General features: G+C 39.2%; 1 protein-coding gene across 2 annotated transcripts in view; it reads right to left on the reverse strand.

Annotated features, from left to right (window-relative positions):
- HMG20A (high mobility group 20A) overlaps nucleotides 1-18757 on the reverse strand; it is a 47854-nt gene that overhangs the window by 13682 nt on the left and 15415 nt on the right. Inside the window, exons 2-5 of one of the 2 annotated variants that reach the window (XM_032468994.1) lie at nucleotides 18572-18683; nucleotides 9483-9575; nucleotides 3737-3884; nucleotides 1818-2030 (exon numbers count right to left, since the gene is read on the reverse strand). In XM_032468994.1, coding sequence (XP_032324885.1) covers nucleotides 1818-2030; nucleotides 3737-3884; nucleotides 9483-9571 — 450 coding nt within the window. In that variant the 5' untranslated portion in view covers nucleotides 9572-9575; nucleotides 18572-18683. The remainder of the gene's footprint in view (nucleotides 1-1817; nucleotides 2031-3736; nucleotides 3885-9482; nucleotides 9576-18571; nucleotides 18684-18757) is intronic. The other variant, XM_006177883.3, reaches the window with a different exon arrangement.

Below are 18757 nucleotides of genomic sequence, written 5' to 3' on the forward strand. Positions count from 1 at the left end.
GACACAAAGAACATAAAAGAATGACCTCATCCTATGGACCCAAAATGGACTGCTGTGAGAGAGCCTGTATCTACATGCTTTGTGCTATTAATTATTTAAACAAAGTTCATTGATCTACAAGGATAATTTTGTTTAATGCCTTGTACTTTTCATTCATCAATTAGGTTTAAGAAATAAAAATATAAAAATACTGCTTCTAAATGAACACAAATTGGAGTTAGGAATCATGTTAAAAGCCTTGTCCCAGATGTCGGGAACACCCAACTGGCCAAATCTGGGACAACTGAAGTATCAAAATACTTAAGTGCAGTAATAAATTATAAGCCATTGGGAAAAAAAAAATTCTTAGAAATGCCAAGGGCCAACTGGTATATGTGGAGGGAGAGCTAGAGTTGGAAAATCATCATTTGCAACCATCGTGGTAAAGATCAGATCGAGCAAAAGTCATCAATAAATGCTAAATCTAGGGGGAAATTTTGACATGGAACAGATTATTTGCATGTTCTTGAAATGTCTCTCCAGAGATTTCTTATTAATTATAAGGGATAATAAAAAAACTTTATTGAGTGAGCAAAATTAACATTACCAATGAGGAATAAAAGGACATTGCGTGCCTGCATATGTGATACCCTGAGAAGGACCAACACCACCTGTGCAGTGTTCCGTGTAACCTCAGTCTAATCACGAGGAGACATCAGACAACTACAGAATGAGGAATGTTCTGTTAAAAGTAAACATGAAGGAGGGCGAGAAAAAGGAAGAGATTGTATTCTTAAAAAATATCAGTGTCATAAAAGACAAAGGCTGTGGAAATATCCCAGATTAAAGGAATCTAGAAATTTTGACTACTAAACAAAGAACTTGACCCCTGGAGTAGAATCTGAACTAGAGACGGAAAACGCTATAGAGGAATGCCTCTGAAAAATGAAAAAAAAAGTTTTTTTTTTAACATTTTTTAATTGAGTTATAGTCATTTTACAATGTTGTGTCAAATTCCAGTGCAGAACTGAAAAATGAAAATTTTTGAATTCAGTTAATTCCCAAGAGTAACTTTCAATTTGGTTTTATTCTGTTCGGAATCCTTTTTAAAGAGTGTAAGACATAAAAGAAATATAGATGTATTTCTGATGCTGAGAATGCTGGGGACTTTTAACCCCCACCACTCCCACAGTCATTACCATCACACCATGTTTGTGGCATTTCCACCAGTTCGTGGCTATCTTGTCCTGAATTCCTCTCAACTCTCTCTAACAAATGGATTTGTTTCAGTTTGGCAAAAGGGTTAGTTTCTGTCTTGGAGGAGAAGGAATTCAAATAGTTCTTGCTTTATTTTCCACAGCAGGTTAAATTTGCCAGAACTCCAGTTACAAAAATTTATTAAAGCAGTAAAATCTTTTTCTTAAACAAAAATCTTCTGTGAACGGAAGAATTTTATCAAATGATCTTTTCTCATATGACTCATGACATTTCATTTAACTCGGTAGAATAAATTATGTTGATAGATTTCTGAATATTGAACTACTTTTTACAAAAATCTTATATGAACTCTCAGCATATAAAGCAAATAAAAGTAGAGCTGCTTTGGTTGAGGGGGGATCCTAGAGTCCCTTCTGCTCATACTCCTGGCAGCAGACCCCAGAAGGGTGCAAGAAGCACTGTGCTAGAGAAAAGCGCTATGAAGGACCCTGCTAGTCTGGTCTCCTAGGCATCGCAACAAAATTCAAGAATCAAAAGTCCATTCTCTTTGCTTTTCTGACAAAAGTTATTTTTGAGATATAATCAAAACCGAGCAAAGGGTCAGGAATAGGAACAATTACCTGTTTTTCCTCAGGAGGAAGTTTACTCCATTCATTGCCTAACATCCTTGTAATTTCTGGAAACGGGACTTCTGGTCTTTTTGCTCGAAGCTGTTCTCGACGCTCGTTCATGAACCGAACATATCCTGTAAGGGGGGACTTGGGTGCATTGCTGTCTCGAAGAGGTTTCTTCCTCTTTCTTCCTTTGGACCAGCCTCCTCGTTTACTTCTTTGCTACAAAACAACACAAAATAAAAAACCAAAAACCAAGTTACAACAACAAAAATTTCCCCAAAAAACCCAAGAATAAACACAAACAAAACAGGATTAAAAATTGCATTTTCCTACCGTTAAGGCCTTGGATAGTCAAAGCTCTCCGAAACTGTTACAGGTATAAATGACTGCAATGAGACTTTCAAGAAGGGACTCCAGATGGTTCACCTGCAGACCTTTGTCTGTATCATGGTACAAACCGCTACACTGAGGGCTATTTCCGTGCTAATCCTAACAGATAAGAATAAGGGGTACCATGATCACATAAGCTCTGGCCTGTATATACACTTAACAAATGCTGACTCCTGATGGGGGTGTGTTCTAAACGAGAAATGCAGCACATAGCACTGTGCCCGAGAAGCAGACATTGCTGCAGGACGTCGGAACAAGATGTTTTCACATGCACTGGGCAAAAGAAGAGACCAACTGTAGCACAGGGATTAAAAATCATTTATGAAGGTGTTTCTCATTGATACCATTCAAAGACAGTTTATTTCCCACAGCAGATAGCATTATAGATTTTAAAATTAGTCCTTAGACTTAGAAAAATTTCAGCAACTCTAATATATCCAAAATGAAGATGAGTACTTTGGCTTGATGATTGATTTCTTAAGATGTTTATGTTATAAAGATCTTTATACATTACTAGTTAAATCTAAAGATGAAATCACCTCTTAAAAAGTTTAAAAAAGGGACTGAGGTACCACTGATGTTTTACCACAGCCTTTTTTCTTTGTCCTTTTAAACAAGACACAAGGTACTTTTCCTTCATAATTTCACAAATACACATAGCCTACCAGTTAAAGTTTTACGGATATAAGAATTCTTATTTCAGAGAAGAGAAAGGTAAGCAAAACGGGGACAAAAGTATCGAAATATTAATTATCATACTGTACTCATCCAAATATATAAAATGGTACAATAATTCAGTATTGGGCAAATGGTGTATTTGGTATCAGTTTTTTTTCTTTTCGGTTTTTGTTTTGTAAACCTAGTAACACTTAACATTAAAGCTACTAAGGATTTAAGATGTTTTAGAAGCTTTAGGCATTCATCATAACCTTTAAGGACACCAACATGAAAAGAATCAGCTCTCTCAAAAGAAGAATAAAGACAAAAATAAATGGTGGCACTCTTTTATGGTTAAAAAAAAAAAGAGTGCCTTAAAAGTAAACAATGTAATCAGTCACTTGTGAGGAATGCTGAAAGTCCAACAAGGGCATGATGGCCCAGACTCTTTTGGAAACTTTGGTGAATTAGAGAAAGATGCCCACTATTGGAGGGTAGGCTTGGTGAGTCATGTGAATCCTTTGGGCACATATGACTCCATGCTGCTGGGTTTGGTGAGCAGTAAGCAGTCTTGAATAAGGGCATATGGACTCCTCATTAATTACTTATTTAATTACATCATTCAACTCATTCATAAGCATTTGTTGAGCATCTAATCTGATGCAGGTATAGATTTTTTTCAGCAGCGGAAAAAGAAGAGTCTACCTGTCTCTGTATCATTAAAACCATTAATATGGTTCTACATAAAACAAGAAATACAAAACAGAAAACTCTGCAGAATGTAAGACGGCCAGAGGACGAACACCTGAGTCAACTCCCTTGCTGACTGCTCCTTCAGAAGCCTAAGCCCAGTGACAGGAGGAGGCGCTGCAGCTTACCTCATCTTCGTGCCGCTGTTCACTGCCTTCCGCTGTACTTGAAGGCTCGTTGTGAAGCAGCTGACCGTGGGAGAGATCCTCCACAAATTCCGGGTTGTTGGTGGATGACGCGGCTCCACCACTGTACGGACCCTCTGGGTGGGTTAACCTGAAGAATGATGGGCAGAGGCGGCAAAGCTCAGTCCCACCAGCACCAAAAGCTCCCACTTACCAAGCATCCGGACAGATTTCACGGCCAGCAAAATCACGTGCCAGCCCTTGAATTAATTCCTCTACCTCATCTGTGTAGATGTAAACAATGTCTCCATAGCAGTTACAGAGAATTTGAAAAAGGTTTCAGTGCTTGCTTGAACCAGGTCAGTTCCATGAAGAAGTGTCCCCCACCCCTCAAAGTACCTCTCCCTCAACACAGCCTTCACGTTTCAGTTTTGAGCATGTCATTGACTTTTACATGCCACTTTTCCTATATCTACAAGGTAATAAAAGGAAAATACGATTAATGGAAAAGAACAGGAATGGGAGTTGCAGAGGCAGTTTGCCCTCATCACAAAAGAGAGAATATTCCATAGGCTACTCCTTCTTGGATTACACTGTTTATTGACAACCAGATCATCTAAGAACAGTATTATCAAGTCCTATTATAATTGTTAATAAATCAGAGACATATATTTTCTGTTTGCACCATTCTGTTCCAGGTGAGTCAGCAAACGAGATCTCATCCTTCTGAAAAGTGGACATGAGAAGGAATAGATGATGGTTGGACCTGAGCCTGATTTACCCACCCCAGCTGGATAAAGGCATGGAAACAAAGGTAACACCATGTGCTAGGGAGTTTGGGGTTTTGGGCGGGTAGTGGGGAAGGTGGAGGAAGATGTATGAGAGTAATATTCAGTCATTATTTTGGAAGAATGTATACTCCATAGGGTTATAGAAAATAATTACAGTGCAACGTTAAGTACTGGAACAGAGGTTTGTAAAATGTGCCATAAAGGTACAGTAGAGGGGATGATTAATTTTATACGTATGGAGAGAATGTTAAGAAAGGTTTTACTAGAGGAGGTCTTAAAAGATGAACAGGCATTCATTAGGTACACAACATTATCACAGGTAAAAAGAACAGAGTATAAGAGAAGAAAGGGAAGCCGTTCAGGAGGCTACTGCAGCAGACTCAGTGAGAGGCAAGGGCGGGCAGGCAGGAGAATGGGAGATAGAAAGCTAAGAGAGAATTGGCTGACTGAATATAAATAGTGAGGGAAAAAGAAGAGTGAAAGTTATTTCTGAGGTTTCTAGATTGAGTAATAATGTACTATTAGCCAAGGTAACAACTGGGGTATATGTGTGTGTGTGTGTGTGTGTGTGTATGTGTTTGTGTGTAAGAAAGACAGAAGAGAAAATGCTAACTTTGAAACTCTCATGGCATAATTAAGTGGAGCTGTCCCACAGACAACTGGAAGCACGCCCGGAGAGAACAGAAGTGAAGAAAAGGCAGGAGACAGCTGGGGAGGCATCAGCTCACGGCAACAGAGGGAAGCACCAGCATTGTCCAGAAAGACAGTAAGAAGAACAGTCAGAACAGAAGTCTGATGGAACAATCTATTTTAGCAGCAAGTGTTAGAAGGAGCTGGGAAAGGCCAAGGAGGGCATTAAGAAGCCCAGGGGAGAACACTGTCATCGAGGCCAAGACAGCAAGACTTTAGAGAAGGGGGTGTTAGACAAGCAAAAAGTTGCAGATGTCACACAGACAGGCTAAAAAGTATCTGCTAAATTTGAAGACCTGAGGGTCTTCAATCTTAGGCAGTACAGTTTTAGCGGAGTTATGGGAATAAAAACCAGATTACAGTGGACTGAGATGAAAGCAGATGCAGACTGTCCTGGAAAGGAAAGAAATTCTGTTTTTCTGTCCCTTTCTAGAAAAAATAGATGATTTAAACTAGGAGGTTCCTACATTTTTGAGGTCCTTTGAAAAAGAGTAGGTAAGAGAAGTTATGAACTCAATGCTAATCATGTTCTCTGAAAAGAGGTGCCATCAGAGATCCAGTCTGATCTTGGCAGCTTTGTTTTCTAAATATTTCAATCATTCTGGATGTCTTAGGATGTCTTGTTCTTTCACTGTTATCCTTCATTTCAACTGTGCCATCAATTTTTAAGTTACTAACTCTTGCACATTCTTATTTCAGTAAAACACGAAAACTAGGTACGGGAAAGAGTACCAATCCCGTGAGTCCCTTGACTGAAATGTATAGGGATCAGAGGGAGTAATTAAAAGTGTCAAATGCCTTAGAGATGACAAGCTGAATGAAGACTGGGGGAAAAACAGGCTCTTTTGTTCCTGTGAATGAATTGTCCATGCTCTTAGCTAGTCAACAACCCTTCCTCTTGTGCGCTGGATCCCACACCCTCTAGCCCACTCAAAAATAGGTTTTCAGCAATTCTGCCCTCTTTTGGCATCACCAATTCTTTCCTCTCTACTAGATCAGCCTAATCAACATATTAAATGTGAAGTTACTACTCTTATCTACAAAACAAAACACACTTTGACTCCACTTCATTTTCCTCCTTCCCTTTACAGAATTGTTTACAGAGCAGCCCCCAACCCCCATCCAAGGGTGATACATTCCAAGATTCCTAATGGAAGCCTGAGACCGCAGATAGCACTGAACCCTGATTTCTGCTCATGTCTTCCACCACAAATTTAATGCCTTTTCTATCTTAAGTAAGCACTTATCAGGTACTGGGGTTGCAACTCTTGCCGTTTGAGATGAGACAGCAAAACTAGCACGAATTTCCTTCTCCTTCTTCACAATTCCACAGATAGAAGATTCATTCTTACCCTAGATCTTAGCAACCTCAGCATACTTTTTCTTTCCTTACTAAGTCAAGAATTTTCACTTTTTCACTTAAAGGAAGCATATTAGAGCTTCTCTTTGGCATATCTGAAATGCTAGCATTAACACTCTTGTGCTTTGGGGCCATCATTAAGTAAAATAAGTTACCTGAACACAAGCACTGAGATACTGTGACAGTCCGTCTGACAACAGAGGCAGCTACTCAGTGACTAACAGGTGGGATACTCTGGACAGAGCGATGATTCACATCCCAGGCAGGACGCAGTGGGGTGGGACACTGTGAGATTTTATCACACTACTCACAATGGTGGACATTTTAAAACTTATGAATTGTTTATTTGTGAAATTTTCCATTTAATATTTTCTCACCGGGGCTAACCATGGTGGGTAACTGAAACTGGAAAGTGAAGCCACGGATAAGGGGGTACTCACTGACTTCAATTGTTTTACTGGAAAGAACTGTTTATACTTATTGACTTCAATTTCTCTTCTTTCATTCTGTCTTAAATCCAACCCAAAGGAGGTAAGTGTCTACAGCTCTTGACAAGGTCACCGATGCCTCCATGCTAAATCCAGTGTCATTTCTCAGCCCTTATCTTACCTGATCTTCCAGAAATATTTGACACAGTTGATCTCTTCCCCTTCCTTGAAGTACTTTCATTACCTGGTTTCCAGGACCCTGTACTCCTCCGGTTTTTCTGTTACCTTTTTAGGTGCCCCTTTGAGTCTTGTTTGCTGACTCTTTCTCCTCTCCCTGACTTCTAAACGCTGGAGTATCCCTGAGTTCAAGTGTCAGTCTCTTCTCTTTTCTGTCCACACATTGCCCCTTCCTGTGGGGATCTCAATCAGTCTCATGGCTTTAAGTATCAGCTGTATGTTGATTAGCTTCCAAGTTCCCCTTTCTAGTCTAGACAGCTCCTAACTTTCGAGATGTCAAGTTGTCTATAAACATCTCTGCTTGGATATCTAATAAGCATCTCAATTTTAAAATCTCCAAAACCAAGTTCCTAAAATTCCCTCCCCTACTCGCTCAGTCTTCCCTGTCTAATTTCAAGGAGATCCCAACCCCTCAGTTGTTTAAGCCAAAATTCTGGAGATGTCTTTTGGACTGCTTTTTCTCCCTTCTCACATCTCATCTGGTCTTTCGGACAAATCTTGTTTGGCTTACCTTCAAAATATATCCAGAGTTCTATACTTCTCACCTCTCCTAGTCCTAGTATTTTGAAACCCCCTCCAGGTTTCTGTCCCTACTACTCCACCAAAATTTCTCTTGTCAAAGTCACTAGTGAAGTTCTTCGAGTCATCATCCCTCACCTGGATCATTTTAGAGCCCTAACGGGCCTCCTTGCTTCCAGCCCTGCTCCCTTCTCTCTATTCTCAATATAGCAGTCACAGGGACACTGTTAGAAAGTGTCAGATCATATCATTCTGCTCAAAATCCACCCATGCCTTCCCACCTCACTCAGAGTAACAGCTGAAGTACTTACTCTGACCTGTAAGACCCTACAAGATCTAGTCCCTTGCTACCCAAAGTACAGGCCTCCCACCAGCAGCACTGGCATCACCTCAGACTGTCTGACTCAGCATTTGCATTTTAGTAAGATTTCTAGGCAGTTCTTAAGTTTTAAAGTTTGAGAAACACTGATGTAGCCTGTTACTCCTCCCCCTGGTATACTCTGCTCCAGCCACACTGGGCTCCTGGTTATTTCTAAAAGGAAGAAACACTCCTACCTCAAAGCTTTCGCACTCACCGCTCCCTCTGCCTAGAATAATCTGCCCCCATAACTGCAGGCTAGCTACCTTACTTCCTTCAGGTCTTTATTCCAGTCATTTGTAAAGCTTTTCTGGGCCACCTGATCTAAAATGGCACCCCAAGCCCTTCCTATCCCTCTTCCCTACTTTATTTTTTAATCCAGTTTTCTTGTCAATGTAGTATGCACTCTACTTATTTATCCTGTTTATTGTCTGACTTCCCTAGTAGAATTTAAGCTCTGTAGGGGTTGAGATTTTTGTCTGTTTTGGCTATTGCTAATATCTAGTGCCTGGAACAGTGTCTGGCACACGCAGACACTCAGAACATTTTTATTGTATGCCTTGGATTCAGCAACTAGGTAGCTTTTAAAAAAGTCTTAGAGAACAGTTTCATCTGAATACAATCAGAAGGCAGGTATTAATGAGTTAAGAAATGAATGTCAGGAAAGGAAACAGAATTACAAAGTATAATTTTTTTTTAAAGAGCCCTAAGGAATATTAAAATAATTCATCTTAGGGATTAGCTAGTACTTCAATCTATTAGTGAATACATTTCTTCTTTAGCAAATAACTTCTAAATAGAGAAGATAAAAATTCAAGTGGAACAGAGATTTTCAATGGAAGAGGGACTACTGCTATTAGCCCTTTTCTATATTCCTTTATATATCATCCAAAAATACCAAAGACAAGAGATGGGGGTGGGGAGGGACAGAAGTCAGCTAGAGCTCCTAGGCATCTTGAATAAAGAACCATAACTAAAAATCTGATCTTAAAAAAAAAATCTGATGCTTGGGAGAAAATTATTTTAATATCTGTTGCAATTCAGACAGAAAATGGATTTGGCGTTCTGAGAGCTAGCTCTGTGGCAGGTATTTCCTTAATGGTGACTATGTAGTTCTCTTAACCGGGAGCCACCGATGTCTCCTAGATCCCACGTTGCTGTTCCAGTTCACAGGAACCAGAGCACTGCAAATGACAGCTGAATGCAGATTACAAAGCAGCTCACAATGGCTTTCATTCCCTTTACAAAGCATAACAAACGTACCTTCTATTTTTATGATCTAAAACTGCCTCTTTAGCACCTCATACGTTGTCAGAGCTGTTTTGAAGCCTAGGAAGAGGCCCAGTGTCCCAAAGCAGCTGCTTACCCAGTTGTAGCCAGATCATTACTCTCCTTGGAGCCATCTTCATCTGCAAAAAGGGGAGGCAGGGTGGAACTAGTCATCAAGGTTTCCATCTCTCTGAAAGGAAAGAGAATAAAAAAATAATTAATGGCTTAATTACTTCCAGCTCAAGTTCCACTAATTTAAGAGCTAGCCTTCCTTAATCACATCAGCAACAGAATAGAAACTGACCTAAATATTTTCTTGACTTGGACACATCAATTTTAGCTTTATGGTTAATGGACTTTTAACCCTGGCCTTATCAACTGACCAGGCTAAAAACAGATTTTCACTATCAGGACACAGGTTGGAAAATTCCTTTTTGTTCATTCAGAATATCTTCAAAAGTATTCTTCATTTCCTGTAAAAACTGTTAAGCAGAGTAACTCAGAAGCAATGCAACCCTCAGCAAGTTATTCAACTTCTTTGAAATATAATTTCACCACCTTAGACACAGACGAAATTGCTGACTTAACCTACAGGGTTACTGTGAAGGATTAAACTGTAAGTGCTTCATAAACAGAGAAAGGTTAAGATGGTAAGTGCTTGAGTATTATTATATAAAGAAACGTACTGTTATTACAGCATTACAGTTTTTGGTCCCGGATGAATCATCTTTAGATTAAATGGTGACAAACTGAGCCCTCCAAAAGGAAATAATGCAAAGGAAGTGCAGGATGGAAGGCATACTGATGTGGTTCAAAATTAAAGTAACCACACTTCCAGGCCAGAAACCTGCTCCACATCACCATGATGACCAGTAGTCGAAAGAGCATGCACCTGGGTACAGGAAACAACTAAGCTTAATTGAAGAAAACAAATAAATCACAAGGACTTGAGGTTACAGAATGAAAGGATAAAAGGACAAAGTGACAAAGAGAGTAATTTCATTTAGCATATCACTACAAAGAAAGACTTTTCCCTTCCAAGGCTTACCACCAAGGGCTTCACCCCGTAGAGCTAAAAGCAGAAGCCTTCCATTCATCATGAAAGTGATATTCAAACAGAGCATTCAATAGTGACCCCACACATCAGCCACTTAAGTGAAACTGAAAACCACTCCAGGAAAAGAAGTGCCTCAATCAACTGGGAGAACTGAGAAGCAAATTACAAGCATTCACTCAGGAGCTCCCCAGCACTTAGCTCGGGTGCTGCTGCTAGGGAGACCGGTGAAGCAGCAACTAGAAGGGAAGCCCAGCAGCCCCGAGCAGAGCTAGAATCCGCCCCGCTGCGGTGGGGACACAGAGACAGTGCATGTGACACCGATGCCACATTCCACATGCTCAGTATAGTCATTCACTTCCAAAATGGTAACACGGATGATTTGCTTCTTATTCTTACTTTCTTGTTTTCACTTCTAAATTTGTTACTTAGCAGGCCAAAGTCCATAAACAGCTTAATGTGAAAAGATGAATCTCTGTATATCCATTACCCATTACAGTGCGCAGAGCGTGGAAGGCAGAGAAGAACTTCCTACCCATCCAGAGTCAGGAGCTCCTGCACGTGCAGGGATGCTTGCTAAACCCTGTTCATTTCCTTCGAGAGAAGGGAGTTTACAAGTGGCTCTAAGAAATATTGCGAAGTTGCATTCTGGATGTTTTCTAGGATAATCTTGACCCAAGTGTACTTGCGTTTTAATTCATATTATGCACAGGCTGTAACATCACCTCACATCAATATTCGTTTTACCAAAAGCAAACTAATCAAAACTAATCAATTAGATGCCATTTAGCCTAATTACAAACCACAAGCAAACATTCAACTATCCAGGTACATATCCACAAACATTAAAGGGACTCATTTAACTGGCTCCTTTTTAAAAGTCTCCTTAGAAGTAAATGACTTTACAAGAACCTTAAGATTCAGCATTTGAAGCTCTTAGCAACCCTCCTACACCTCAAAAGAAGATATATTATCTGGTGGGGGACAGATGAAGTGTCTTTTCATTCACTATGCCATCACGACCCTCTTCGAGTATTTCCCAGATATCTGTTGTTATTTTTTGAAATACGGGGAGGCAGCTGGACAACACAACCTTAACAACATATAAACAGATCATATAAACAAAGGAAGTTCAGAGAACACACATTTTTTTGCCTTTTTTTCCCCCTCTTTTGTTTGTTTTACTCAACCCATATGGCTTCAGATATATTTTCTCTAGTGTTACCGAGTAGTTAGGTCCCTAAGAAATGAGTAATAAAGTGGGTGGAAGGTTAAGGGGCCAAGATCAACAAAAGAAGGAAATGAGGAAAAAGTCTAGTGAAACTCAAAGGCCTCTAAACTAGTCCAGTAAGTTGGAAAATAAAATGATTCCTAAGAATTGGCTGGGATCCTGCAAGAATCTGCTTTCATATGGTCCATGAGGGGGTGATTCAAATTGAATCACAGCTACCAAGCCACTGATTGCCAAAAGCCCTTCAGTGTAGCATCTGTGCCTGATAATGTCCCAGTACAGAGGTCACCCTGAACTTAGAAATTCTATGTAAGGCACTCAAGAAATGTAATGAATGCTGCTCTGGAAGGGGAAAGAAGGGAAATATATACAAAGGCAAAGCGATACACAAGTTTGGTTTTCCGCTGCAGTTTACAGAAGCAGGTTTATCACACAGATGTTTCCTTGCAGAAGAGATTCACCCAGTGAAGGCTTCTACCTCGAGGCCTCAAAAAATGGTATTACCTTGGGGTTTACACTTTGAACCAGGGTCCAGACTGTAGCTTGGAAACTCAAAAACTCCCTCTAACACTAACCGCTCACTGAACAAACTGATGTGTAAAACAGTGCCAAGTTAAGTATTTTAATGACAATTATACAAATTGTAATGAGAATTGTATTAAGCCACTAATCATAATCAGAACACTGCTTTGCTCAATATAGGGCCAGAATAAAGGAACTTAGGTGGAGCCTAAGAATTGTTCCTCAAGTAAGATCGTTCTAGTAGCCTTTCCTGACAAAAGGGATGATCTCAACAATGAGACCATGTTATTCCAAGTGTGTGGGACAGTGCTGGAAGCATCATTTGTACTTCTGCTTTTTTGGGGTGGGCTCTTTTCAAGAGCCCTTTCCCTACTTTACATAAGTCCCCCTTCCTTCAGTCCTCTTGTGGAATCTATACCAATCTCTGATCATCATCTGCTGTCATTTCAGTCCCACAACTGACCGTTAACCACACAAACCTCTTTGCTGACCCCTGGCTTTCCCTTCTATGTCTGGCTTATATTCCATGGCTACACTTCAAATACTCTTTTGCCAACACTCTCAATTCCTTTGCCGTGTTATTCTATAACCTACATGTAGATCAACTCTGAGTTTTAGCTCAAGATAGTGTTTGAGAAAAATCACAAAATAAAGAGTGCTACTATAAATTTATGGTGTCCAACCACAAGTGGGCCCTTAATGCTCTCAGCAGTCATTCTGCATGTTCTTAGGGGATTTCCCAACTGCCACATCAGCTCCATCAAAATTTGCCAATCAATTTAAACCTAACTCACTCAAACCCTCCCACTTAGCCTCATCTCTTCAAACTTCCCATCCCTGACTCACACCAAAAACCATCCTAAATTGTTTTATTTTAGAAGCATGTAATTCACATACCATAAAAGTCACCCCTTTAAGTTGTGCAATTTGGTGGCTTTCAAATATTTACAAGGTGATTTTCATATACTATAACCAACACCATAATTAATTTTAGAACATTTTCATCATCCCTAAAAGAAACTCACTACCCATTAACAGTCACTCCCCATTCTCCCCTCCCCCTAGGACCAGATAACCACTAATCTGCTGTCTTTATGGATATACCTATTCTGGACATTTCACGTAAACGTAATCATACACTCTGTGACCTTTTGTGTCTGACTACATTCACTTAGTATAAAGTTTTCAAGGTTCATCACATTTTAGCATGTACCAGAGTTTCATTTCTTTTTAGGGGTGAATAATATTCCATTATATGGCTATACCACATTTTGTTTATCCATTCATCAGCTGATAGGCTTGGGTTGTTTGTACTTTTTGTTTATAGTGAATAATGCTGCTTATGAACATGTGTGTACAAGTTTTTATGTGGACATGTTTTCAGTTCTCTTGGGCATATACCTAGGAATGAAATTGCTGGGTCATATGGTAATTCCATGTTTAACATTTGAAGGAACTGCCAAACTGTTTTCCAAAGTACATGTACCATTTCACATTCCCACTAGCAATGTATGAGAGCTTCAAATTCTCTATATCCTTACCACACTCTTCTGGAGTGCTAAAGAAATATCAACTCCAGTCTCTTCTAGCTTTCCACATGGGCTAAGGGAAAGATACAATTCCAGTCCTGTTCATCCATCCTGTCCCACCTAAAGGGGGAACAAAACCTGAGAAGCATTGGTGAAGTTCACAGTCCAGGAGCATATGCTCACCAAAAGACTGAGACCTAATCATGGTATTACAGAATGCTTCTTTTGCCCCTGTACCTTACCACTATATCACTAAAGGCATGTATGCATGATGTATGGTATCCCATGCTCATGGATAGGAAGACTCAATATTGTCAAGATGTCAGTTCTTCCCAGCTTGAGCTATAGATTCAGCTCAATCCCAGTAAGTTATTCCATGGATACCAATAAACTGATTCTAAAGTTATATGTAGAGGCAAAAGATTTAATAGCCAAATCAATATTGAAGGAGAAGAACAAAGTTGGAGGACTGATACTACCTCAACTTCAAGACCTCCTTTTAAGCTACGATAATCAAGATAGTGAGTTTTGGGGAAAGAAAAGACAAATAAATTATTGAAACAGAATAGAGAGCCTAGCTAGAAATAAACCCATATAAATATAGTCAATTGATCTTTGACAAAGGAGAAAAGGCAAAACGATGAAATAAAGATAGTTTTTCAACAAATGGTGCTGGAACAACTAAAAAGAAGTCTATCCAAAACATACAGAGAACTCTTAAAACTTAACAATAAGAAAATGAACACCTTGATTAAAAAATGCTCATAAGATCTGAACAGACTCCTCACCAATGCATATACACAGATGGCAAGTAAGCATATGAAAACATGTTTAATATGTCATTTGGGAACTGAAAATTAAAACAATGAGATACCATTAGACATCTATCAGAATAGTTAAAATCCAAAGCACTGTCAACACCAAATACTGGTGAGGATGTAAAGCAACAGGAACTCCCATTTATTGCTGGTAGAAATAAATGAAAATGGTACAGCCACTATGGAAGACTGTTTGGTAGTTTCTTATAAAACTATTCATACTCTTACCAATAATTGTGTTCCTTGGTATTTACTGTAAGGAGTTAAATACTTATGTCCATTGAAAAGCCTGCACATCGATGTTTATAGCAGCTTTATTCAAAATGTCAAAATTTGGACACAAACAAGATGAGTAGATGAGTGGATAATCAAACTGTGGTACATGCAGATAATGGAATGTTATTCAGAGCTAAAAAAGAAAAAGTAATAAGTTATCGAGCCATGAAAAGACATGCAGGAAACTTAAATGCATGAGTTAAAGGACCCAGTCTGTAAAAGCTACATAGTATATGATACCAACCACATGGCGTTCTGGATAAGGTAAAACTATAGTAAAAAGATGAGTGGATGCCAGGGGTCGGGAAGAGGCACGAGTGAACATGCAGAACACAGAAGATTTTTAGGGCTGTGAAACTATTCTGCATGATACTGGAATGGTAGATATCTGTCATACATTTGTCAAATCCGATAGAAAGTACACCACCAAGAGTGAACCCTAACGTAAGCTATGGATTTGGGTGATGATTACGTGTCAGTGTAGGCTCATTGACTGTTAACAAACGTACCACTCTGGTAGGGGAAGGTGACAGTGGGGCAGGTTGCACATATGGGGCATGGAGTATATGGGAACTCTTGTACTGTCTGCTTAATTTTGATGTGAATCTAAAACTGTTCTAAAACATGTTTATTAATTTAAAAATTAATGTAATTATACAATTTATTGTAAGATAGACCTGAGGTTTAGGAATAAATACAACTGATTTTGATATGCATACAATTTAACAGGAGCAGGTGAAAGTACAAAGGCTTACTAGGGAGCGGTCTACTGCTGTGAGCATTTAGCTAAGAGCATTCAGTAGGCTGTGGGCATTAATCAATATATTTTACAGAGGTAATAATAACACTGGCTAATCCTACCAGGCAGTTAACTGGGTTTCAGCTAAGTGAAATTCAGTTAAGAACTCTCTCACTGTAGGTTTTGATGTGGGAGATGAGGGGGCAAAAGATAAGGCTAGATAATTTGGGAGTAATTAAGTACTTACTTTTTGTGGGAGTGGGTGGGATGGGGGAGATAATGAGTTTAAGGCTTAGGGTTGTTTCAGTGCCTAAGAAGGACACGAGGAAGTGTGTGTTTGGCTGGGTGCTGGATGGAGTGGGCAGAAAATGTGGCTCTCTATTCCCAGAATCTAGAGCCCAGGCTCCTATGACTATTGTTGATTTTTAAAAAATGTAGTAGGCTAGTCTAGGAACTAAATAATAAGGAGACTCATTCATTCATTCAACAATTATCTATTGAGTATCTAACATTCTAGGCACTTTATATGTACTGGGGATACAGCAGTAATCAAAACAGGCAAAAATTCCCACCCTCATGCAGCTGAGTATAATGAGACACAGACAAAAAACAAGATAAAATAAGTAAAATGAATAATGTTACACAGTGACAAGTACAAAGGAAAAAAGAGAGCAAGGAAAGAGGCCAGGAAGAGTTCAAGGGAAGAGGGTGTCTGGAATTTCAAAGAGAAGCCAGGAAAGGCTTCACTGAGGTAACCCTTGGGGAAAGACCTAAGGAGGTGAAGGAGAGAGTTAAGCACGTGCAAGGACAGATTGGCCCAGGCTGGGGGGACGACTCATGTGAAGGAGTACCCCTGTATGACCGAAGGAGGCAGCAAATGTGACTGGACTGAACCAGGGGCAAAAATAGTGGATGAACCTGACTGCTACAGGGAACCAGACAATATAAGGCTTTGTAAGTCATAGTAAAGAGTGGCTTTTACTCTTAGATGAGAAACCACTAGAAAGTTTTGAGTAGAAAAGGTAGGGATCAACCATTTTTTTAGGATCACTCTGATTGCAGTTTTGAGAACACAAGGAAGGGTGGAGAGGGTCAAGGGTGGAAGTAAGGAGATTATTAGGAGTCTAATAATCCAACTGAAAGATGATGGATTGGATCACAGTTGTAGTAGTGTGGGTGGTGAGCAGTGGTCAGATTTTTGGTATATTTTGAAGGTATAGCTAATTTCTAAGTTCAAAGTAACTGAAAAGAATTAAGAATAGACTGTATCGTGGTTTGCATATATTTTAACTGTAGTCTTATTACCTGTCTAGTGATAAAGGGTGGGCTATGCTGGCAATATATTACTTGCAATTTTTTTGAAGTTAAATATAGTGGGTTTTTTGGGTCATACAGGAAATAATCCAGCTTCCATTTAAGGCAACACTTGTAGAGTTTATATTTCAACAGCAAACATTTGTTGAGCACCTTTAGTGTGTGACTGAGATTGTTCTTGGTGTCAATTGTAGCTGTGTTTTACGGAATTTTGTGGTCTGTTACTCTCCTTGGTCTAGAGACACTGTTCTCAGGCAACAATGAGAAGTGGGAAGAAGAGGCCATGGTTAGAAACAAACATAAACCTTCCACCATTGTTTATGAGTTTTTGAAGTAAGAGTTTTATAAACTTTTGAGTTAGATATTTTCTAAAGAATATGGAAGTACTAGATCATCAAAAGAAACTGGACACAGTTTAGATTTCTTTCTAGATAGTTTGATCACTGTTCGTGCATTTTTCCCCCCTCAGTGGAAGCTTGATGGAGAACTGTTACCATCAGGACACAAAATATGTTGTGCTTAAAAAAAAAAACACACAAAAACCCCACTAAACATCTAGAAATAATATTTTGTATTGTGTTGAAGCACAGTGATAACACAGAAAATAAAAAACATTTTCCTCTGCCAAAGCAAAATTTGTCATTTTACAAGCAGGGTGTTGCCTTTTGAGGTCATAGTCCTCATATTTGGCTTTTTCATGGTGCCTGTTGGTCCCAAGTTGCCCTTCCTACACAGCCTGTTCAAGCACTGCTTTTATTATTAGTAAACAAAGAGATAACTGCCCAAGTAAGAAATTTCTGGACCAGTGCCGGATCTAAGAGTTAAAGTAATCCAATAAAACTTAGCATTACTCCCTTTAGCGTAGAGAACTTTCCCAATTTCCTGGGACACTGGGTTACTATGAAACAGCAAAAAGGTAGGTGTGTAGGAGGCAGGGGTGGAGGAGTGCGAGAGGGGGTAGGCAGGAGTTGGGGGAGTGCCAGGACAGGTGTACTTCATTTTGGAAGCCATATGATATATAAAAAGGTATTTTCAATGATAGTCAATTTTATAATTTAATTTTATATCTGGAAAACAGAAGCAATTAATTATACAAGTACAGAAAGTCAATGTTCTCGTTTGGTGAAGATACATATGTGTATTTTTTCACTCACTTCTTGGTGATTCTCATGGAGGGCATATCAGAATAGAGGAATTTCATGTTTACCAAGAGGCAAAGGAGTTTTAAAATAGCTGAAAAAACAATGATTTTCACTAGTTCATTATGTGTCACTGTGTTAGGCATCAGAGACAGAGTAAATAAGAGTGACAAGAATCTTGTCCTTTTGCAGTTTATAATCTATTGGGGGACAGATTGGCAAACAGCAAAAGAAAAATGGGAAGGTTGTAGCAGTTGATTCATGTAAAGTTTGTTTGTTTGTTTATTAAGATGAGCAAAACAGGGAAGAAATACAGATGAATTGAAAAGTTAGGGTGACCAGCTAAGATAATCACAACTTATTGTAATAAATTCACTGAGCAAAACCTGAGAGGGAACACTTAGCTCAGGGCACTTGCATGTTTGGAATCCAGACTCGAATCAAGGAGGTAGATAGGATTCTTTTTAAAATAAAATGATTCAAGCCTGGGGTCTGAGGAAAGCAATACATGAGGAAGCAGAAGCAACAAAGGTCCTTAGTATCTTGACCTAAACAAAAACTTACTAGTTAATAGCTCTAGGGCAAGGGTCCTTACTGGTTCAAGGAACATTGCTCCTCTGTTTTCTTACATTTTACTCTGCTTTCTTCAGTTCAAACTTGCAGCTGTGAAACGACACTGCAGAGAAGAGATGAAAAGAATGTTCCTTTTTGTTACAGTCAATAACTCCCAAATTGTTTACTCTTTCAAAG

Source organism: Camelus ferus, chromosome 27 (assembly GCF_009834535.1).
Source record: "Camelus ferus isolate YT-003-E chromosome 27, BCGSAC_Cfer_1.0, whole genome shotgun sequence".
In the NCBI taxonomy this organism is placed as follows: Eukaryota; Metazoa; Chordata; class Mammalia; order Artiodactyla; family Camelidae; genus Camelus; species Camelus ferus.